The sequence below is a fragment of the Sapajus apella genome, unplaced genomic scaffold (genome assembly GCF_009761245.1).
Source record: "Sapajus apella isolate SASKATOON/1434 unplaced genomic scaffold, GSC_monkey_1.0 scaffold79, whole genome shotgun sequence".
Taxonomy (NCBI): Eukaryota; Metazoa; Chordata; class Mammalia; order Primates; family Cebidae; genus Sapajus; species Sapajus apella.
The window spans coordinates 426,434-450,654 of record NW_022437019.1 but is presented as its reverse complement, the minus strand read 5'-3'; the positions used below and the strand labels follow the sequence as shown (position 1 = coordinate 450,654).

At 45.3% G+C, this 24,221-nt stretch overlaps 1 protein-coding gene across 2 annotated transcripts in view; it reads left to right on the top strand.

Moving 5' to 3' along the window:
- The window catches only part of DOCK2 (dedicator of cytokinesis 2), a 443,384-nt gene extending 420,080 nt beyond the window's left edge, over positions 1–23,304 (top strand). Inside the window, exons 45-52 of one of the 2 annotated variants that reach the window (XM_032252751.1) lie at positions 7,389–7,565; positions 8,977–9,060; positions 15,913–16,050; positions 17,672–17,799; positions 18,929–19,100; positions 20,128–20,248; positions 21,830–21,951; positions 22,728–23,304. In XM_032252751.1, the coding sequence (XP_032108642.1) occupies positions 7,389–7,565; positions 8,977–9,060; positions 15,913–16,050; positions 17,672–17,799; positions 18,929–19,100; positions 20,128–20,248; positions 21,830–21,951; positions 22,728–22,790 (1,005 nt within the window). In that variant the 3' untranslated portion in view covers positions 22,791–23,304. Of the gene's footprint in view, positions 1–7,388; positions 7,566–8,976; positions 9,061–15,912; positions 16,051–17,671; positions 17,800–18,928; positions 19,101–20,127; positions 20,249–21,808; positions 21,952–22,727 lie in introns of both variants that reach the window. The other variant, XM_032252750.1, reaches the window with a different exon arrangement.
- The last annotated feature ends 917 nt before the right edge of the window (positions 23,305–24,221 follow it).

Sequence of the window (24,221 nt, the reverse complement as noted above, 5' to 3'; positions counted from 1 at the left end):
ATTAGCCCTATTTAGGGGTTAAGGAATTAGAACCTTTCCATCAATCTGTAGCCTCTCTCCATTAGCCCTGACTGAGCCCTGTAACCTGGTGGTGCTCAGCAAGGCGCCTCTTCTGTAGCCATTCCTGCCAAACTGTAGCAAACTGAGAGAGCCCATCCCTTACTTCCCATTCCCTCTGCTACTGTGTGTCTTCTCAAAGCGCTTATCTCCTAATAGACTTTGTAATTTTCCTGGTTATTTTTAGTATTAAGAAAATATTAAATATAACATTAGACTACAAGCTCCACTAGAATATAAATTCTAAGAAGACAGGTATTTTGTCTATTTTATTTTCTGCTATACCTCCCAGTGCTAAGAATAGTCCCTGGCCCACAATTGATGCTAACTAAAAAATACTTACATAAATTAATCAATCAACCAATATACAGACACCCATAATGTTTAAACTGGTTACCTTATTTTATAAACTCAGCATTTTGAAGTTAGGAAAGAAACAAGTCAAGATTTTTGACTTATTTCTTTCATCCTGATGCCTTCTCATAGAAGACATTGGGGAAAACTTCCAAAAGTTGGCCTGAGTGAATTTATCTTTAATGGACTCTCTCAGATGAGTTACCGGGAATTTCAGGGTGTCTCAGATACAAAAGTCACTCTTCTAAGTGACTTCAATTCCAAAGATTATTTTTGTGTTATATGAATTTGTATCTTATTCTTGGTTATTTCTATTGTAAATTATCATGACTACAGTAATGTTTATATAGAGAGGTATTTTCTGATGGGCTTCAAGTATAAGCTATGCTTATTGGGGTTTCATTTTTTTCTTGTTCTTGGCCCTGAGAAATATAGTCTTAATAAGGAGCCCTGATCTAGGGGTCAGGGATCCAAATTCAACTTGGTCACTAGTGAGCTATCTTTGTTAGATTAGGAGGGTGTATCTCTGGGTCTTAGTTGGGCTGTGGCAAAGTGCAGTAGCAACAGCCCCTTCCTCCACTGCTGTTGAATTACATTTTTAAAAGTTAGAATCAATGTGCAAGCTAAATGACAGACCTCCACCAGCCTGGTTTGACTTGCAGTTCTCCAATTTTTGTCCTGATTCTTCCTGGTTCTTGTCCAGCTGTGCTATTCTGTACATGAGGAAACTGAGGCCCAGCGATGGGACTTGAACTGCCAAAACAATTTATGGCAGAACTCAGAGGTAACAAAAGCACCTGTCCTGTGCAGCTCATAGGATTCCTGGGTAGACTTAAGAAGGTGATATTGGTGAAATGGCTTTGAAAAATATGAAATGCCACCTAATTACCAGGGATTGAGATTAATTTCTCTTTCATCTTATGTTTCCCCACCCACCAATCCACACTTTTCTATTTTTTTCCAAAGCACCCTTGCCTAATAATTCATTTTCCTTTCACAGCAAGCCTGGCAAGGGTTGCTATATTGATAAAGAAACTGAGGCTCAGCTTAGGGAAGATACCAGAGGTTTGAGGGCTGGCCTTAGTCCCAATAGCCCGTTGATGGCAAGTGTGGTGTCAAAGTTTCATTCACATGTAGTGGAGGAAGCCCGCCTTTGGAATCAGAAATACCTAAATTCTCTCTCCAGCTCTGCCCTGTGGCTCAGGGACAAATGGCTTAACCTATTGTTGCAGGAATGGAATGAGCACAGATATAATGTGGCCAGCATGGGCTGGCACGTAGGAGGCAACTGATAAGTGAAGTCATCTTCATTATCATGATCATCACTTTTGTTCCTATTATTAGCTTCTGACATCTAGGCCTCCCACTGACTCTAACCCCTGTAACTATGCTCTGAAAATTACATATTTGGTCTATGCCCGTAGGTGAGAAACCAAAGTTACTTTCATTCTCATTCTCTGTTTCTGATGGCTATAATGAGGATGAAGCTTTGGGAATCCAAAAATAGTTTCAAAAGCAAGGAGGAAAGCCAATCAATAGCTCTTTCCATTTTTAATGACTCACCTTAAAGCCTGAGTCTTTCAGATATAACAGGCTATTGTTCAAATGCAGGTGTGGTGCTGGGCTCAATCCAGGCAGTGGTGATAGATTTTCCTTACAATGCAGTCTAGACCTTGGTCCCTCAGAGCCCCCTCAGAGTTGATCTGTGTACCGGACAAATACTAGACTGTGGGTTTCACCTTGTAGCACTATGGCTGCAGCCAAGCTGGGCAGCGTTCCCCTTCAGTTAACATGTGTGTATGTGCGTGTACAGGTGTAGGGTGTGTGGGTGTGCCCAGTGTGTGCATGTGTGTATACCTGTGTATGTGTATCTATGTGAGTATGTATATGAATGACAGAGAAAGACAGAGACAGAGAGAGAGAGATTCAGTCTATTCCCAGGACCTTCTCACTGCAAAGATCAATCATCTTCAGAAACATCCAGATACAGGGTAAGGGAGTGAGGAGGCTGTAATTTCATAGAAATGGTTTAAAAAGATGACCAAGGAGACAATTAGCAACATGGCAGAATAGGAAGCTCCTGGCTCTCCCTTCACTTCCAAATGCACCAAATATCTACTCATGGATCAATTCCCTCTGCGAGAAACTCAGAGATGAGTTGAGGGACTTCTACTTATCAGGCACTGAGTAAACATCTACATTGATCTGATATGAAAAGCTGAGTCACACTCAGGCATGGATCCTGCTCTGACACTGTGCCATAACATCAAGAAAGAAATTTCCAGTACTCATCTTCTCCCTATGGAGAGGAGGGCTTGGACCTCACATATACTACCCTAATTCTAAGGTTCCCCAGGAGGGCTTGGACCTCACATACGCCATTCTAATTCTGAGGTTCTTCACGGGTTGGCTCGTAATTTATCGACTCTGAGACTACATAGAGTTAGAAACATGCAAGTCTCTTTAGACCACAGAAAAAATCAGTGGTTTTATATGGGTGCACATGAACTTTCAGGCATTTCATCCCAAGAGCAGTGTCGTAAATGGGCTTTAAAAACTGAAATCCTCTGCTCTCCTCAGAAGGCCTTTATGACACACTCTTCCAGTAGCTACTTGGCAGCCTGACTTCGACATAACTTTCACTGAGGAGCTAAGGGGCAAACAAACATTAACCCACTGGCAGCCTGAGAAGCAGGATGTCACTTCTCAAACCTTGTCTCCTGGCTCACCCCAGCAATAACTACAGGTTTATTAATCCCTGCTGGGAGGAGTTTGTCCACACATCAAGTTTCCCAGCTTTTACAACTTCCACCCAAGGGCTGTATCCTCAACACCCTAGCTCTGGGAGCAGAGGGGACTGGCATATGCATGTCTCCAAAGACCACAGGAGAAAAAAAGTAGCAGTTTTGTACAGGCATGAAAGCACTTCCAGGGCTTCATTCCCTGAGAGTGGTGCAGAGAAAGGGCTTAAAAAATTGCAATCCCCTGTTTCTCCCGAGACAAGGTTTCTGCTATGCATTGAGTGTCCCAACTTTTACAGCTATCTCTAAAAGGACTCCATCTAAACCTCTTAGCTCTGGGAACAGAAGGGAGTAGGCGTATGCAAGTCTCCTTAGATTACAGAACAAAGAGCTGATTTTAAATGGGTGCACAAACACTTCCAGGGGTTACATCCCCTTGGAGTAGCATGAAAATAGGCAGAAATGTATAGCTCCCATTTTCTTTCTGGAAGGGGCACACACTTCCAGTGGCTACTTAATGACTTGGCATCTAACAAACTTGCATCAGGGAACTAATAGGGAAAACAAACAATAGCTTTCCAGCAGCCAGAGGTTGGCACTTCACAAGTCTTTCCTCTTTCTCAATCCAGTGGTAAATCCAGGTCTATCCATTCTTCCTGCAAGGAATTTGGCCACATACCAAGTGCCACACTAGAGCTCCCACCCAAGGGACTGTCCTCTTAATGATGTAGCTCTGGGAGTCAATGGAGTTTTGCCTTCCTGAGTGGCCCTAGACCACAGCAAAAAGAGGTGGATATACAGTGGGTTCAATTTCAACAACTATATCCCCAGAATCAGAGGGTGCAGCCTGAACCTGAGTGTAGGCACTTGCCACAGATTCTCTCTCAAGCTTAGGGCAGAGAGAGTGAGAGATAATCACCCATGCTTAGCTTCACTGTGAAGATGGAAGGAGCTGGAACACACATCTAACACCCTGGCCTTTCCAGCTACATCTAGAGAGTCTAGCCCCTACCTCATCTGTCTCAGGGCACTGACAGGAAGCGGCACATCCTAAACTCTAGGGAGCTACCAAAAACAGAGATAGCAGTCTGGACAAATAGAGAGATTTGAGAGGATCCCTAACATTTCACACTAGGTGGATGGCTCAGATCCTTCTTCTACACAAGGCCAGTCTGACAAGACTGGGAGATATAGCTGTCTTATCTAACACACAGAAACCAACACAGACACTGAAGGAAAATGAAGAAACAAGACAATCTATTCCAAGTAAAGGAACAAGATAAATCTCCAGAAACCGATATGTATGGAGTCAAGACATGTGATTTACTCAGGCGGAAATCTAAAATAATGCTCATAAAGATGCTCACCAAGGTCAGGAGAGCAATGCAAGAACAAACTGAGAATTCTAATAAAGAGAATGCATAACGTGTATCAAACAGAAACCACAGACCTTAGGAATATTATAACTGAACTGAAAAATGCCATAGAAGGGTTCAATAGCACACTAGACCAAACAGAAGAAAGGATTAGTGAACTTGAAGACAAATCACTGAAAATCACATAACCTGAAGAGCAAAAACAATAAGAATGTGAAAGAACGAGGCTGGTATAAGAGACTTATGGGACATCATCAACATATGTGTAATATGTTGTAACAACATACACATTATTGGGGTACCAGAAGAAGAAGAAGAAGAGAGAAAGAAAGGGACAGAAAACATATCCAAAGAAATGACAGAAAACTTCCCAAACTTAGGAAAGAAAATAGAAATCTAGATCCAGAAAGCCCAAAGGACAACAAATAAGATAAATCCAAAGAGACCCAAAAGACTTTCTCAGATAAAAGCTGAGTTTATCACCATGAGATTTGCCTTATAAGAAATGCTAAAGGTAGTTATTTAAGTTGAAGGAAGAGGATGCTAGTTAGTAATATGAAAACATACGAAAATATAAAACTTACTGTTAAAAAATAAGTATATTGTCAAATCCAAAACATGCTAATACTTTAATCAGGATGGGCAAATTATCTCGTATAAAGAATAAAAGGCAAAACAATTATTTAAAAAAAAATAAAGCTCTAATAGTTTGTTAAAGATACAAATTATTTTCATGTAAATTATGACATCTGAAACATAAAACATGAGAGGAGAAGGAGTAAAAATGAAGTTTGTGTATGTGCTCAAAGTTAAGTTGTTATCAGCTTTAAATAGCCAGATACATGTATCAGATGTTTTATGGAAGCCTCAGGGTTACCACAGAGCAAAAGCCTATAATAGATATACAAAGGATAAAAGAAAAGACCCAAAGCATGTCACTACAGAAAGCCATCAACCATAAAGGAAGAAAGAAACAGAAAAAAAAGAACAAAGGATCTATCAAACAACCAGAAAACAATGAAGAGAATGGCACTAGTAAGTCTTTACCTATCAGTAATGACTTTGAATGTAAATGGATTAAATTCAACAATCAAAAGGCATAGAGTGACTGAACCAAAAAAAAAAAAAAACCTAATGATATTGTATTAGTTCATTTTCACACTGCCAACAAAGACATACCTGAGACTGACTTACAGTTCCACATGGCTGGGGAGGCCTTACAATCATGGCGGAAGGCAAGGAGGAGCAAGTCACATCTTACATGGACGGCAGCAGGCAAAGAACTTGTGCAGAGAAACTCCTTTTTTTAAAACCATCAGATCTCATGAGACCCATTCACTGTCACAAGAACAGCATGGGAAAGATCTGTCCCCATGATTCAATCATCTCCATCAGGTCCCTCCTATAACGTGTGGGAATTATGGGAGCTACAAGATGAGATTTGGGTGGAGATAGAGAGCCAAACTGTATCAAATATGTTGCCTGACTGACTTCACCTAAAAGACACTCATAGACTGAAAGTGAAAGGATGGAAAAAGATATTCCATGTCCATAAAAACTTTTAAAAGGAGAGTAGGGGCATCTGTATTTATTTCAGACAGAATAGACTTTAAATTAAAAAACCGTAAAAAAAAAAAAAAAAGACAAGATCATTTTATTGTGACAAACAGGTCAGTTCATCCAGAGGATGTAACAATTGTAAACACATATACACTCAACATTGGAGCACCTAAATATATAAAGTAAACATTAGGAGATCTGAAGGGAGACATACAGTGCCACACAATGATAGCAGGGTATTCTAATACCCTTTTCAACTTTTCACATTGGACTGATTATTTAGCCAAAAAAACAATAAGAAAATATTGAATTTGAACTACATTTTAGATCATAATGGACCTCACAGACATACACAGAACAATCCACCCCACAGCAACAGAATACACATTTTTCTGAAGTGCCCATGGAACAAAACTCTTCAGTATAGATCACGTGTTAGACCACAAAACAAGTCTCAGCAAATTTAAGATTTTTATTTAGTTTGTTTCAGTTTAGCTCATGGGTCAGCAAACTATGGCCCATGGACCAAATTTCACGCACAACCTATTTTTGCAGTTTTATTGGAACAGCCATTCTCATTCATTTACATACTGCCTGTAGGTGCTTTTGCCCTACAATAACAGAGTTGAGTAGTTGCAGCAGACACCATCTGGCCTGCAAATCCTAAAATATTTACTATCTGGCCCTTTTACAGAAACTGTTTGCCGACCTCTACGTTAGGTTTCTACTCCAGATCTCATGTTCTTGCAAATTGTACTCTTTGCTGGCTGGCACTCTCTTTATATTGCCTTCTAAGAGGTGTTGGAGAGCTGTTCAGTTTAACTTTCCCAACTAAACTCAGTTTACTGTGGAACACTGACCCCCTAACAACCAGTCTTAGGACCTACTATGTGCCAGGCTAGGTGCCTACGTCGCAAATGGCTCTAATCCCTCTGGCCAAACACATAGTTTCTGCTCAACCAATACTGAAAGGGTTACACTGTCATGTTTTGCACCCAGATAATAAGAAGAGGAAACTTTCTCTGGGGTACACTCAGCATCTGAAACCTCAGCAAGTACCTGACATTTCCTGCTTCTGCCTCCCCAAAGAAATTCCTTTCTCACTAAGCAGAAAGTCAGTCTGTCTCTCCCCAGAGAGCAGACAGCCGCCAGAGCTCAGTAATTACACGATCCTGCTACAGCCCCTCAGGGAGCATCGCCTCATTTGAATTCCCACCCCAAGGGAAATCAATACCAATAATATTTGTTTTATTTGTTCTTAACTAAGGCCCTTTCTTCTTGGTGATGTCATTTTCCACAGACCACAATTAGTCCTCTGGAGAATGCCATAGAAACCATGTCCACGGCCAATGAGAAGATCCTGATGATGATAAACCAGTACCAGAGTGACGAGACCCTCCCCATCAACCCGCTCTCCATGCTCCTGAATGGGATTGTGGACCCTGCTGTCATGGGAGGCTTTGCCAAGTACGAGAAGGTGAGGATTTCTGTGCTCAGGGGAGCTTGCGGGGCAGAGCAGTGGAGGGAGGACCCAGGGGACAGATGCAGCTACATGTCACTTATCCTACTCTGGCTGTCCTTGTCCACAAAGGGACCCTCAGCTTGGTTGGCCCTCATGTTTCTACAGCCTCATGACTTAGCGGAGCTCCCGTCTCCCTCCCACCCTCCTATCCAAACCCTGTGCTGGGGCAGGAAGGGGCAGGGGTCACAAGGGCCGCTTTTCTCACTGGGCAGATTCGGGTGGCTCTATTAAGGAAAGGCTCTGGGGTGACTGTGAGCCAGACCATAAAAGCACGTGCCAGTTGTATAAACCCATCTCTTCCACAGAAAATTTGAAATGATCTATACAAATGGAAAGAAATGAAACTCAGAATCTGTGAAAAGACATAAAAACTAAGAGATCATCTCCAAGAGGGGAGCTATAATCTAGTTATCAAGGTCATAAAGTCCCTCCAGAAAGCCCCACACATTTGAGCCACAGATTTTATTTTTGAACTTCCTGGTGTTCATGGCAGAAAGGGAAATAGTATCACTTACATGAGATACATTATCCACTGGAAGGAAAAACACCCATTTCTCAGTAAGGAGACATAGCTTTTCTTGGCATTAAAATAGAATAGAAAGTTCTTACTTGGTTTTCACCTCGCGGGCGCTGAAGGAAAAATGAACTCCTCATTCTAATAAATCTCTTGATGAATTCCCTATTATTTTTCCTATGTTATCCATTGATATAAGTAGAAACAATAACTCCAGTCACCTGATCAGTTCTTCCACCTACCCTCAGATACCGCTGCAGTCATCATTCGTAACCCTTTGCTCAGCCTTGAGCAGTGATAGGATATGTCTGTTTACACATGCGCACACACTAAGGACGTGAGCCCAGGAAGTGGCTAGGGGCTGCCAGGGTCCCTTGCAATGACGGAGGCCATGAGATGAGCTGGAACACCTGCCCAGTGAGAATCCTTACTGAGTTCTTTTCTGCAGAGCAATTTCTCAAATTTGAAGGAGCATCAGAATCCCCTCCAGTGCTTCCCGACACACAGGTCCTCATCCCACCCCCAGAGTTTCTGATTCAGGCTGTCTGGGCTGGAGCCAGAGAATTTGCATCTCTAACAAGTTCCAAAGTGCTGCTGCTGATACTGGCTCAGGGACCTGACTTTGAGAACCGCTTTTTCAGAGTTTGCAGCCCATTCCCACTAGGTGCTGATCTGAGCCTCCAAGCAGAGAAAACAATGTCAGTCTCTCCAGACCTCTCACTCTTGTTCCATCCAAATGCCTATGACCTCATCCGTGCCCCTCTCAAATTGAATCTTCTCCCAGTGCCAAAGAGATTGGCTGTGAAATGCCAAATGAACAGGCAACGCTGAAGTCCTGTCTGTCCTCCCCAGGCCTTCTTCACTGAAGAGTACATCAGGGACCACCCTGAGGACCAGGACAAGCTGACCCACCTCAAGGACCTGATTGCATGGCAGGTAAAGCAGAGCTGGCTGGGGGAGCATCCTGTCCTCCTTCCTCTCCCCCGACCAGGGTTCACTTGCCCTAAGCTAGGCTCTGGCTGAGGCAGCCTAGATTTGCATGACCTCCTGTCCCTTGCTTTTCAGCCCCTCTTCCAAGTCCGTATCACACCTGGGCAGGTACATCCTGGAGCAGAGATTTGGGGCACTGCACTCTCGGGTGTTGCATGGTGCCAGGCAGCAATGCTATGCTGGATGATGCTAAGATTACCTTATTTGATGTTGAATTCAGGGGATGGCTTTTCACAGTGGGATGAAAATGAACACCAGGCCCCCACACTCCAAACCAGCACCTTCCCTCGACACCCAGCACAGGCCAATCTGATAATAGAAGACTTGAGCCCCTACTCCCACCTCTCCTCCTTTTAGAGCTGACCCAGTTTGTTGCAGATAATGCTCAGATGGATGTCAGGTTTTGAAAATAATCAAGGCCTTTGTGTGGTTGGTTGTGAGTCAAAGGGTCTACATCCCACACAAGCTGCTGCTCAGCCCACGGGCTTGGAAGGCACCACCCTGCGGTCTCAGGCTGGCCACTTACCTTCCTCTCCTTCCATTCTCTCCTTGCAGCCCTCTTCCTCCTGTGGACTCTTTCTTTCCTCCTTTCTCTCTCTCGGTGCATTTGCCTCTGTCTTTCCCTCTCTCTCTTAGAAGCCTGCACTTCTATTCCTTGCCTCTCTGTCTTTTGCCCTCCACCCCCACACATCTTACTCCTCTCTTGGCTTCTCTTCCTCTTCTCTCTCATTCTCCCTCTCCCTGCAGAAGAAACAGTCTGCTAGATCCCTCCCATAGAGGCTTACACAGGGCGAGGCTTCCCCTCCAGGCTTGGAGCAGCCCCCTCCTCAGACAGTCGCCCACTCTGGGCTCTCAGCAAACCACTCGGCAGAACACAGGGGTGGGCTCGGAGGGCAGGAGCTGGCGGGAGGCAAGCGGTGGGTGCAGGGGCCGGTGGTGGCAGCTTGCAGCTGCCTGCCCTCCCTCGCTCCCTTCTTGCCAGCCACTGTGCAAAGAAAAGCAAGCTTTTGTGGTTGGGAGTTTTTGTTACTCTAGGGAAATCAGGGAATGAGAAGCATTGGGTGCAGCCTCTTTTCTTAAAATAAGGATTCCTAATTCAGGTCCTTCTCTGCCTCTGCCAAATTATGCAAAGTGGGGCTTTAAAAATGAAACACCAAGCACTGCACAGACGCGCTTTTCCCAAATGCAAGTTGTGTGTCTGTCTGGAATTTTCTCATTCTTTTTACCTTGTGCCACCTGTGATATCCAAGTATTTCCGAGGTCCCCAGCCTTCTCGAGTCATCATGTTCTTTATTCAAATAATGATATTTGTTCCGTCAGCACCCCAGACTTGGGAAGCAGGAAGGCCAGGCTTTGATTGGTTCCCATCCTCAGATAGTACTGGGAAGCCTCAGGGAAGGCTAACGTGTCACACAGATTTGCTTAGTGTTGGATGTCACTCTGAATTCATACCACTGCCCTGGTCCTCCCCAGTGGGGACCTCTGCTCATCTGGAAACAGCTTTTCCATGCTGTGTCTGCTGTACCCTAAGAATGAACTTCAGCTTCACAGCACAGCATATATCAAGCTGTACCTTCTAAGAAAATTCTACTACTGTCTTGAGCTTATTAGAGGGACACTACTAACAAAGCAGGAAGACTTTGAAAGCATGTGCTCCGTTAGATGTGACTGCTTCTGAAAATCACTAGCGAGGGGCCTTCAGACACCGCCCCCTAGTGGCCACCTTCTCTTTAGTCCCGCCGGCTGCTCCTGAGACCACCTTTACAGAAGCCGACCTAGCCCCCAAAGGAGGTTGACCAGAGCCATATTCCTCCCACCCAGAGCCCAGGCACCCTAACTGTGGGCACCTGCATGCAAAAGATGCAGCCCTGCTCATAATGAAGGCAGCCTTTTAACATCATTACATGCAGCAGATTAGCTCTTCCCTACCTGTTTCATTCCATTTGTTCTTGGGACTTGTATTTACTGAGACTCTTTTGTGGCCTAGGCATAGTCTTAGGCAACAGAGACAGTGATGAACAAAATTGGGCCTGTTCCCTGCCCACTTGGAGCTTAATTCTGGATTGGATCTTGGTTTTGCAAAGCCAAATACACTTTGAATTTACTCAAAACGTGAGAAGGTTAGATTTCAAGGGGAGTGAATATATTTGAACCTCTGGCAACTAACGAATGCTGAGGCCTTCAAAGTACATTTGGTGTTCAACCTTTTCAGATTTCAAGATCAATGGCTTGTTAATTTCTTTTCTTTGTGAAGATTCTCTATATATTTTTGGCATAAAAAGATGTCTGCAGTATGCTCTTCTTTTAAAGCTTTTGTTATGAAATATTGTGTGTAAAGTACACATGAAAATATATAACCCACTGATTTATCAAAAAACATACATGCATATGTCCATCACCCAGATGAAATAGAATTCTGCTAACTCCCCTAAACCTGTTCTATGACTCCTTCCCTAAGAGTCAGCTCTATTCTGCTTTTACAGTAATCATTTCCTTGCCTTAACCCAAACACTCATTTTTTTTTTTTTTTTTTTTTCTGAGACGGAGTTTCACTCTTGTTACCCAGGCTGGAGTGCAATGGTGCGATCTCGGCTCACTGCAACCTCCGCCTCCCGGGTTCAGGCAATTCTCCTGCCCCAGCCTCCTGAGTCGCTGCAAACACTCATTCTTAAACACTATAGTTTAGATTTGCTTAATTTTGACCTACGCATTAAATGAATCACGCAATATGCATTCTTTTGAATCTAACTTATTCTGCCCAATGTTATGTTTGTGAAAGACATTCATTTGTTGTAAGTAGTTATGTATCATTCATTCATTTTCATTGCTATGTGGTGGGCCATACAGCTGACTTATGGAACTATACCAAAATGTATTTATTTATTTTTCTACTAATAGACAATAGGGTTTATTTCAGTTTAGGGCTATTACAAGTAATGTGATGCTGAACATCCTTGTGTGTGTCTTTTTGGCACACATGTGCAAAATTTTTGTTGGGTATATACCTATGCATAACTTGCTTGGTCGCAGCATGTAAGGATATTCAGCTTTAGTAGATACTGCGGTCTTCTATCACCAAAGGTTAGGTTATTCTGCCTGTTCTGGAAGCCCTTATAAATTGTGTTATACAGTACAGTATGTACTATTGAATCTGTAGCTTCTTTTGCTTAGCATAATGCCTTTGAGATTCTTCTAGGTTGTTGCTTATACTAGAGGTTTGATTTTTGTTTCTAAGTGTTATCTATTGTATGTGTATCTAAATTACCAATAACATGTCAATTTATTTATCTACTGTCCTGTTGCTGGACATTTGGGTTGTTTCCAGGTGTTGTGTATTATGAGTAAAGTTGCTATGAACATTCATGTTTATGCCTTTTGGTGGACATAAGCACTCAGTTCCCTCAGTATATATCTAGTAGTGGAATTCCTGGGCCATGCACATTAACCTTACTGGACACAAGAAGCAGTTTTTCAAAGTGGCTAAATCAATTTTCACTCCCACACAACTTCTAAGTCAGTTGATCCACATTCTCACTGACACTTGATACTGGGAGTCTTTTTTAATTCTAGTCCTTCTGGTGGATGTGTAATGATATCTCAGTTTAGTTTTAATTTGCATTTCCTTCATGGGCGATGGTGTACAGCACCTTTTCATATGCTTACTGCTAATTAGATTACCCTTTTGTGAAATACTTTTTCAAATCTTTTACTTATATTGTTAATTGAGCTGTCTTTATTATCGATGTGTTAGAGTTTATTTATATGCTAGATATGTGTCTTCTGTCAAATATGTGTATTACAAATATTTTCTGTTAGTTTCGCTTATCTGTTTGCTTTCTTGATGATGTATTTTGATGAACAGCAGTTGTAATTTTGGTCAGGTTTAATTTATCATTTTTTTAAATGATCAGTGCTTTTGTGTCCACTTTAAGAAACCTCTAGCAACCCCAAGATAGTGAAGATATTGTCCTATGTTTTATTCCGAGTTTTTATTGTTTTATCTTATACATTTAGGTGTATGATCCATTTTGACAGATGTAAAGTAAGAGGCAGATTATTTTCCCACACAGATTTCCAGTTTCTTCAGCACCGTGTGTTGAAAAGACTATTTTTCTCCACTTTGACCCCAAAAATTGACCATATATGCATTTGTCTGTTTCTGGATTTTCTATTCTGATCCACTGTCTATGTCTGTGCTTATACCAATACCACACTGCCTTAAGTCTTGAAACCTAATAGTCAGTGTACCCCAATTGTTGCTTTTCATCAAGTGTGTCTTGTCTCTTCTAAGTCCTTTGTATTTCTCTAGAAATTTAAAAATAACTCTGTCAATGTTTACACACTTCTCCAAAATACATTGAGATTTGGATTAATTGTACATTAAATATTAAATTAAATTGGAGAGAATGGCTGTCTTCTCATCCGTAAACATAGAGTATCTCTCCATTTATATAGTTCTTTAATTTCAGCAAAATTTTGTGGTTTTCACATATTTTATTTTATATATCTTACTAGATCTGCTCTTAGGTATTTGATATTTTCAATTCTATTGTAAATGGTATTGTTTTTAAATTTTATTTTCTGTTTGTCAACTTTTCATAATATACTCTTCTTACGATATTTTATGACGTTTTTACTTCTTGTAGTTCTGTTTTTTTTCAGTCCTAATATTGGTTATTAGTACTTTATATTTTCTTGATTAGTCATTTTGGGAGTTTATTAGTTTTGTATCATTTCAAAGAAACAAGTTTGGCTCTGTTGATACTCTCTTTTATAAATGTGTTTCCTATTTGTATTCATGTCTACTCTTACCTTTATTATTTTCATTCCTTTTCTCCCTTTGAATTCGCTGTTCTTTTACTAATATCTTGAGATGGATACTTAGCTACTTGATTTTCTGTCTTTTCTAATATGTAAAACTAAAGCCATAAACTTATCTCCATTTACAACTTTATCTCTCTACTTTTATATGTAGTTTTTCCATTAGCATGCATTATTTTATATAAAATCCTTGTCTTTTTCATGGATGGGGAATCTTTTCCATTCCTATATATTCATTAAAACTTGTAGAGGAGCATGTTCTTCTAGGCCCTCTTTATTCTGTTTCTTCCAAATTCATTCTGTTTTTTTCTTCCTTTATTCTTCACTTCTTTTCTTCCTTGTTTGCTTTCTTCCCTATCTGTTGGTCTGGTCTCTGCCTTTGATACTGGGGAGTTTCCTCCAATGTCTGGTGATGGTTGGCCTTCTCTTCATAGTTAAGAGCGAGGCTAATCGAAAATCTGTGTACATGAGAGAGGGCCTTGGCAATTGGGTAGCATTGCTGTTTGGTAACAGAATGACCCACAGCTGTCTCTCTCTACATGGGACCATTCACGTTCTCCAGAGTCAGACCCTTCCAGCTGTTATATAGAAAGATAATCGCAGCTGCTACACTGCTGGCCATTTGAGAATTGGGAAGTGGAGGTCTCATGTTCCAAATGCAGACTTTCTCTTCAGCTCCTTATTTGCACTCTGGCTCCTGATTCTGCTTTCTGTTGTGCCTGATGCCCCTAAGCCCAAAGTTCCTTGTTCTAATTGTTCTAGAGGATTAGCTCCTGCTTCTTAATGGGAAAATAGAACATTTGGCTGCAGAGTGAGGCAGTCAGGCAATCTAACTGCTCCTGATACAGAACTTCAGCCAATTCCCTGAAGGGAATTTGGCCCCTCTCAGCTCACCCGGCTTCTATGTAGTGCCTGGAGCCTCCAATCTCTGAGGCCCTCCTGGCTTCATGGAGGTAGACTGGCTACTTCTTATCGGCACCTCCCTCCTCTGCTCTGGAAGGTCAATTATGTCCTCCTGCCTCCTTGCACCTACACACATTGTGGGGCAGGTTCATGAATGTCTCCAAGTTTCACTGAAGATTTCAGTTTTCCCTTCACCTTGTCGTTTCTGGGAGACCTCCAAGAGAAGTAGGCAGAAATGTCTTTATGCCACCATCATGAAAGCAACTTTTCCCCAGATAATTTATAGCCCACCCTTTGCTCCCCTGGTTACATTTCCCTGAGACCACACAACTAAAGTCTTAGCTTCTCTTTCTAACAGTACCCACCCTGGCTCTGCTACTCCCTCTCAATGTAGCTGCCACGTAGACATTATCCACTGGCTTCCCATGAGGACAAATAAAACTTCAACCCCCTCAATCAATGCTCCCCTCTTCCCTCATCTTCCTGAGGCTTTTACATCACTTTTCAAAGCTCCCTATTGGTGGGTTAACTTTATGATATTGGCACATTCATATCCTTCTTCAGCGGTTGTATAAAGTGTAATCGCTCCATGAGGTAAGATGAGGCTATGCCTACTCCTCTGTTTTCTCTCCGCTCTTGCCTTCCTCTATCTCCCAGCTTCTGAATTCATCCTTTCACTTCAGTATTGCCAAGAACATCTTAGGCAAGTTTTCAAATCAATGGAAGATTGATCAGAGATTCCCCTCCTCTGATCCCCACACTCTGCCCCCAAGTAGATTCTTTAAGAGGTCAATTTTCCCAAGACTGTGGCTTTTCTTGGGGAATGGGAGAGTCCAGCCCTCCTATGAGGCAAGGAAAGCTGGGGGCCTTTCTCCCCTTTCCAGGGCAAACCCAATGTTCACAACTTTCCCTGTTTCCCATGGCTGGGGACCCTGTTTGCAGGTCTCTGAGGACCCTGAGGCCCTTGACAAATTCTTAACAGGCAGACTTGACTGCAGCTGCCTTGATGGACTGGGTCCCAGGCTGAGGCCCACTGGCCAGCCTCTGGCTCATTCTTTACCACTTTCTCTCCAGATCCCCTTCCTGGGAGCTGGGATTAAGATCCACGAGAAAAGGGTGTCAGATAACCTGAGACCCTTCCATGACCGGATGGAGGAATGTTTCAAGAACCTGAAAATGAAGGTGGAGAAGGAATATGGTGTCCGAGAGATGGTATAAGTGGTTCCTATGGCCTGGAGGGGTGGGATTGGGCGGGGTAGGGCAGGGAAGGATGATGAAGGCTGAAGTTGGAAGGAACCCAGCAGAGGAAGCTGCTTCTAAAGAAAAGATACTGATGGCCAGCATTGCTGAATCCCATCCAGGGGAACCCTCCTGGACACTTGGTCCAGCAAAAGTAACCCCCAGGCAAACTCTAGTTACAATGGGATTGTGCAAATACCAACTACTCAAGGGACTGTGTAATAATAACGAAAGCTACAATGATGCAGCATCTACTGTGTGCCAGGCCTGATCCACGCACTGGACAACTACTAGGTCACTTAATCCTCACCACAAGCCTGAGAGGCAGGAATGGTTTTTAAACCCTGTATTTCTTCTGAGGTTCAGAGGGTCCGGTAACTTGCCAGAGGCTATGTAGCAAATGAGCGTGGGGCAGAGTTTGCCTCTAGCTCTGTTAGTTCAAAGCCAGTGGTTTTGGCAACTGAACTCCTTGGACTAAAGAGGCCACGAACCTGATGCTTACAGGGTGCTTCATCCTCTTACTTAATATGTGGTATTGTAAAATGTCAAGGCTATGCAATTCCTTTAAAACCATCTAGTCCAGCCTTCCCATTTTACAGATGGGAAAGCTGAGACCCAGAGAAGAAAAGTGAATTACTGGAAGAGCCTAGAGGTGAACTCAGGTCTCCTTTGATTCAAAGATTTTTTTCCATGAGACAGGTTGTCACTTTCAATACTCCCTACATAAAGTCACTGCAATGCAATTCTGATACTAACTCTGTGGAGTTAGGTCACATTTCACAGGTTAAAAGCATGGTCTTAGATGCTTCCCACTTCAAATACCAAGCATAAGCTTCAGGGACCCATGCCACCCATACTTCTGCCTAACTGGTTACAAATTGGAGGATTCCCACTACCCCATCAGGTTTCATAATTCACTAGAACAATTCACAGCACTCAGGAAAGCATGACTTTACTTATGACTTCAGTTTATGACGCAAATCAAGACCAGCCAGATAAAGAGACACAGAGTGAGATCTAGGAGGGCCCCAAACATGAAGTTTCCATGTCCTCCCGATGCATCCCCCTTCTGGCATATCAATGTATGATTACCAGCCAGAGAAGTTCACTGGAGCCTTATATCCAGAGTTTTTATTAGAGTTTCATTATGTAGTCATGACAGATGGACCCATTGGCCAATGATGGAAATCAGTCTCCAGGCCTGTCCACTCCCTGGGGGTTGAGCTGATATGACATGGCTCAAAGCCCCAGCCCTATAATCATAGAGCTGGTCTTTCTGGCCATCTGGAGCCATCTTACTAGCATAAAATCAAGTATGGTCAAGGGGGTCACCATGAATAATAACAAGGATACTCCTATCACATAGGAAATTCCAAAGATTTGGATATTACCTTCCAGGAACCAGGAATAAACTTTGGCCACATTCTTTATTCTACAAGAACCCCCTGGCCTCAGCCAGCCAGGAAGCTTTTGTGCTGATGCTCCACACAGCCACACAGCTCTGCCCTGCGCAGGTGGAGGAAGAAGGTGACAGGAAGGCTGGGGCCACCTTGCCCAGGCTGCAGCTGCTGACCACCCTGTTCTCCCACCACAGCCTGACTTTGACGACAGGAGAGTGGGCCGCCCCAGGTCCATGCTGCGCTCATACAGGCAGATGTCCATCATCTCTCTGGCTTCCATGAATTCTGACTGCAGCACCCCCAGCAAAACCACCTCAGAGAGGTCAGTCCCTGCACCCTAGGGAGCCCCCTGCACCCCTGCCTCCCTGGCCCTATGCCCCCTCCTTCTCTCTTCCCTGGCAACATCCCTTCTCCCTCCCACTTCCCCCTTTCAGTCTAAAAGCCTTTTCCCAACTGGAACCTCACAGGTACCCTAGGAGGCTCATGGTTAGTACCATTTTTAGGTTCAGAGAGGCAAGGCGGCCTTCCTGAGGACCCAGCAGGACTCACCTGCAGCCCCCAGACTTCTAGTCCAGTGATCTCTGTCAGCCAACCTGAGCACCTCACCAAGCCTGCATCCTTCTGGAATATTGTCACCTCTCACAGGGATCGGTTCCCTTTCAAGGAAGCCCCTCCCAACCGCCATGGTTGTCCTCATTGCAGAGCTCCTCCTCCTGTACCACCCACCCACCCCTCTGTCGGGGTCCTCCTTCCCTTGCCCCTTTCCAGCTTTCTGGGGCCCTCTGGCCATCATTCCTGGACCCTCCAGAAACTTCCCAGCCTCAGAGGTTACTCTTGCCCAGAGAGAAAAGGATGGAAACGTCTTCTGTGTTTCACAATTCCAACAATTCCAAGGGATATCATTCGCAATTCTAGGGGGCACCATTCACCCTGCCCAGCTCATCTGTTCTGATCACAGACACCATGAGTGACCCAGCACTCATCATATACCAAGAATGTACCAAGGGCTCCTCAGACATCATCTCGTGGCCACTCTGCAGGGTCTCTGCAAGGACCCACATTTACTGAAAAGGAAATGATGGCCTGAAGAGGTTGAGTGATTTATCCAAAGTTATTCATTCAGCTAAGAACTGGCAGTGCCTGGGTTTGAATCCACATTCATACTTTCGACCAGTCTTCTCTCCTTCTCAACAGTTTCTTTCCTATGGCTCGCTTCTTTCAATTTCATTTTACCATTAATAAAATAAAGTGAACTTTAGTCATTACATTCAAGTGTTTGTGGATTGAGCAAGTTTCTCCCCAAATCCTCTGCCAGATTTGCCGATCTACCCCTGACCCTGTAGTGACAGCTCAGGCAGCCTGAAGGTCCCCTTCAGCTTCCTGGGCCCTTGCAAGGCAGTTCTGCTGAAGCTCTAACCGCAGTTTCTATGGCTGCCCCTCTGGTCTTTCAGCTTTGACCTGGAATTAGCACCACCTAAGACTCCAAGAGTGGAGCAGGAGGAGCCGATCTCCCCAGGGAGCACCCTGCCTGAGGTCAAGCTGCGGAGGTCCAAGAAGAGGACAAAGAGAAGCAGTGTAGTGTTTGCGGACGAGAAAGCAGCCGCCGAGTCGGACCTGAAGCGGGTGAGCGGCCGAGGCAGGTTGCCTCTCCGGCACTGTTAGCAAATCTTCCCTACGTGCTGGGCACAAAACCCAGGGCTTCCAGACATGGTCTCCCTGAAGCCCGCTTCCACGGTGCTGTGGGTACCGCAGAGGTGGCAGCTGAGGAGCTGAGAGGTGAAATGGTTGCTTTCAGGGTCCAGCCAGCTGGAGGGCTGGAGCATGACAGAGCTGGTAGTTGAACTCTGCACTTCAGAGCCTGTGTGTATCCTTCCCACCACCACACAGGGCTTTTCCAGGCTGGAGAGTAACCACCTGTTCTTCCACCAAAGGGGAGGGCAGCCCGCTTGCTTCCAAGCTAGGTGCTTCTGTAGCCCCCCACCCCAGGGCTGTTCTAACCACTGACGTCTCAAGCCCCTCCTGTGTGCCAGGAGTCCAGATGGGGATGCAGAGATGAAATCTCACTCTCCTGGCTTTGAGAGTTTGGTCCTGTAAACTAATCACTATTTAAAATGAGACTTGATGTCAGACAGCCCTGAATTCAATCTTAGTTTCCCCCTGCAGAAGAGGTTTGTTGAAAGTGTTCTGGGATCCTGGGAGGGGGAGATGGATTAACTGCCCTGGCAAGGGAGGGGTGCCAGATGAAAGAGCAAGGGGCCAACCAAGATGGCTTGCTGAAGAAAGGGCCTTCCAGAAACTTACCAGTGGCCTCACAGGCTACTTATGCCTGGATGGGTAAGAATGGAAGTGTCTTCCATGTTTCTCCATTCTAGGGGACACCACTCACAAGATAGTCTAAGTGAATGTCCCCCTTCCCCCCTCCCATAGTTGTGTAGTGTGCAGCCTGTGCAACCATACATGGCAGGCTGGAATGGAATGGTATAAAACAGAATAAATGAACTTGGAGCCGGCTTCATAGAAACCATGCCACACCCTCCCCCTGATCTTTCAGGGCCCAGATCTGTCTCGTGCTAAGCCTCTCTTTTGTGTGTGTGTGTGTGTGTGTGTGTGTGTGTGTGTGTGTGTATGTGTGTGTGGTGTATTCCTCCAGCTTTCCAGGAAACATGAGTTCATGAGTGACACCAACCTCTCGGAGCACACGGCCATCCCCCTCAGGGCGTCCGTCCTCTCTCAAATGAGTTTTGCCAGCCAGTCCATGCCTACCATCCCAGGTATGCCCCCTGCTGCCGCCAGCATGAGGGAATAGAGACAGCACAGGCCACCAGCCTGGTGGGTGGAAGATGGGTGGGAACTGTGTCTACACAACAAAGTGGGCCAGGCATCCTGGGGGTGAGAGGCTCTGCTCATAGTGGCCTGCCCTCTCACCTCTCCCCATACCCCCACTTCCTGGGGTTGATACCATCCCAGCAACCTCCAGCGGGGACAGGAGAGAGACCTGCTGTCCCTTGGGCCCTCAGCAGGATTCACTGGGCATCCATTTGTCCCACTGGGTGGCCCCTTGTTCTCAGCCAGGCCTCTTGGGGCCAGAGTTTGCCCTTAGTATGTCCTTAAGATCTGTGGCTTCTTTGTAGACCTGGAAGACAGTTTCTGACTTTACAAAAATGGCCACCACATCTTATAGCTGCAGAGTGTTGGGTGCATAGATGCTACCTATCTGCCACCCCCGTCACTCACTCACTGTCCAGTGAGGAGGTTAGAGCACAGCCAACAGTCCTAACTCACAGAAGGGGACCTGAGGCCTTAACAGGGGACATGGCATGCCTGGGAGCACTCCATCTGGCAGGCAGAAGGCCTTGGCGTCTGCTGCTATGTGCCCAGCTCTGTGTGCTAAGGGCCAGGTCAGAAGGGAGCAAGACAGGGCCAGTGCTGCCCTGTGGAACCCGGCAGGCCAATCATGGTGAAGACGCTTGCTGCTTCCTGAATGTTGAGGGTGCCAGGCCCTGTGCCAACTCCTACTCCTTCATTATTGCATTTACATCACTGCACGTACCCAGGAAGTACTTCATGCCATCCGCCCCATTGTATGGATGAGGAAACTGAGGCACTGAGAACATCGGTCTCTTGCCTATCACCAGCCAGTAAATGGCAGAGGCTGTTAAGACCCAGGCCCTCTGCCCTGGAAGCAGGCACCTACCCATTGCCCTGACAGCCCACCCAGGATAGCCTAAACACAACTGCAACATTTGAGGAAGCCCAAGCCATTTCACTGGTATCCTCTCAGCGGGTCTCACAACACCCTGGAGGTCTGGGCTCTTTCTCCCATTTGACGAATGTGGAAACCAACAGTCAGAGAGTAACTAATTTTTCATGGCTCTGTGACTCCAAGCTGGGGCTGTAAACACTAGGCCATCTGGCTCCTCCACCAGGTGACATGTGAGTCTGAGAATCTCTTCCCACTGTCTTCTGCAGTGGAGAGAAAAATCCAGGGTGTTGGTATTGGGAGCTGAAGGAAGAGAAAGCTCACACTGTCCCCTCCCTGGGGGCAGAAGGCTCTGTGTTTCCTGGGGATGTCAGGGCTTTGGGGCAAGGTTTTGACCAGGAACCAGGAGGCTGGACCCCTGTCTGTAGGGTGGGCAAGCTTCACTGAAAGAGGACAGCTTCACCACTCCCTGGCATGGCAGGAGATAGGCATCCCACCTCCTGCTTGGCGTAGACAATGTGTGAACCCTGGATGCTGGCTCTGTCCCCCAGCCCTCCTCCTGCCTACCTCCTCCAGGGCACCGCCTCTCCTCCACCCACCCACTCACATCCCAGCTCTGCTCTCCTTCCAGCCCTGACGCTCTCCTTGGCAGGCATGCCTGGGGTGGACGAGGCCAACATATCCCCCCGCCTCAGCCAGACCTTCCTCCATCTCTCAGACGGTGACAAGAAGACACTCAAACGGAAGAAAGTCAATCAGTTCTTCAAGACAATGGTGAGGACACTGAGAGTGGAAGGAAGGGGAGATGTTGGGAGGAGAAAGGGAAGAGAGCGATACAGAGGGAAGAAAATGGGGGGTTGCGTGTAGATGTGTGTGCATATGTGGTCATTCCTAGGGAGGCATGGTCAGGAGGCCCTGAGTTCTGGGACACTGCGCAGCAATGCCCACAGGGCAGCTCTCCTCTGGGGCCCCAGGTGGCTTCTCTGACCAGGATTGACCCCAGCTAGGGGTGTGCAGGGCCCCGGGACCTCAGAAGCAGTAGGTGGCCTGCCCTTGCCTAAATTGCCCCAGCCCTTTTCTATTCAGTCTATATCACAAAATCCTACAAATTGAACATTAGTTTCCAAGCACTGATTCTGTTGTTACTTGTTGATCTTTGCTCAAGAGCAAGAAGGTACCATAACTTATCTCATCCTCAAGGTAATATGAAATCAGGACTGTGCTATTATAAACATCACAAGTTTACTGTGAGTACACGATGAGTCAGACACTGTGCTAAGCACTTTCCAAGCATGATGCCATTTGAGCTCCCACTCTCAGGATTTTATAAGGGAGACTGACAGGGTTTGGTAAGTGATGTCCCCAAGTCTACATGGCCATGAGCCTGGGCTCACTCAACTGCCTACCACTGCCTTTCTGGCCAAAGCAATAGCAGCTCACATTCACTGGGCTTTGGGGCCCTTGTGATCAGGAAGGGGAAGCTCCATTTTGGTGCTTAATCTGATAATCCCATCTTGGTTTTGTGCTTGTTTATTCTCTTCTCCCAAAAGCTGGCCAGCAAATCAGCTGAAGAAGGCAAACAGATCCCAGACTCGCTGTCCACGGACCTGTGAGCTGCTGCTGACTAGGGCTGCATGGGAGAGCCAGGGAGGGGAGTTTCCGGAAAAAGAGAACCATGGGTGCAACATCAAAGCCTCAGAGAGCTGGAGACTGTCCCCATCAGTTGTTCTCACTTAGAGGAGACACAGGGGCCAATCAGGTCCCAGAGCTTGAGTGTAACAAGCCCAACATCCCCTGGGGCAGTGATGGTGGTGAATGAAGAAGCCTCAACATAGATTCTTGAATGCAAGGAACTGGCAAGAATGCCTTCTCCCAGTGTGCTCTCCCCAACATCCTAGCCACAGCTTTCGTAGCCCAGTTTCTCAGGTGTAAGAAACTTTCATTTACTGAGTCCCAGACCTTAACAGAAAACAAAGTCTTTTAAATATTCTTTTTAATTTTATTTTAGATTAACAGTTTTGTACTTTACATTTTTTAATACAACCAACCAGTTTCTTTTCTAGCTGATCATCTCCGAAGTGTTGCTGTTTCTTACTGACAATAAAAATGGTCCCTTGGTTCGAGTAAGCCTTGTTTCCTGATTCTGTTGGCTGACTCTCTTAGGCCCAGGACTGGGCAGGAAGCTCCCTGGAAGGAAGGAAGGTCCAGGGACTGCACTGATATTAAGGAGCCTGGTGATGCTCTTTCCCAATGCCAAATTTCCCTACCTTGTCTGTGAGAAGATTCTTCAAGAATATCCATGACTTTGGTTCTGTAGGTGCCAAACCCTGGGCTACCAGGATGTTAAAAAAGTGGGCCTGGACTTCCTCACAGATCTGAATAGTGGGGTGTCATACCACTTTTCTCCACCTTTGGAAAGAGGTGGCAAGACCATCCAAGCCTGGTCATCTAGTAAAGACCAAACCCAATGCCAAAGAGTTAGAAAAAGAGGGGTCTGAGGTCCAGTGGACTCATAGTCCAGCTCTTGGCTCTTGTCACGGGCTCCGAAGTGGTGACTTTTCTTGGAGGAGTTCTCAGGTTTTTCAGATGAGGCCCAAAGGAGGTGATAGCTTTGTCAGGCAGCAGCAAGACAGGATGGGAGCAGAGTCCCACCTCTGCATCCTACAAGGAGCAGGGAGCTGTGCAGGGGATGAGTCTGGAAGGAGGCTGAGGACTGCACTTGGGAAGAAATTGATACTGGCTAAGAGCATGACAGCATAGGTTTCAGAACTAGGGCCATCTGAAAACCTTGGGGTGGATGCTCATTTACAGGCTGAGTCCCTGGGGGTATAGTAAGAGATGAGAAAGAATGATGATGGTGGCTTAAATTTATTGAGCCCTGACTGTCTCTGGGACAGTGTTATAGATATGATAAGAATTAACTTCCTAAGTCTTGAAAGCAGCTCTAGGAGGTAGATACGATTATTACCCAGATGAAGAAACAGAGGCACAGAGGCATGAAGTGACCCAAGATCACACGCTTAGTAACGGAATGGCTGGGATTC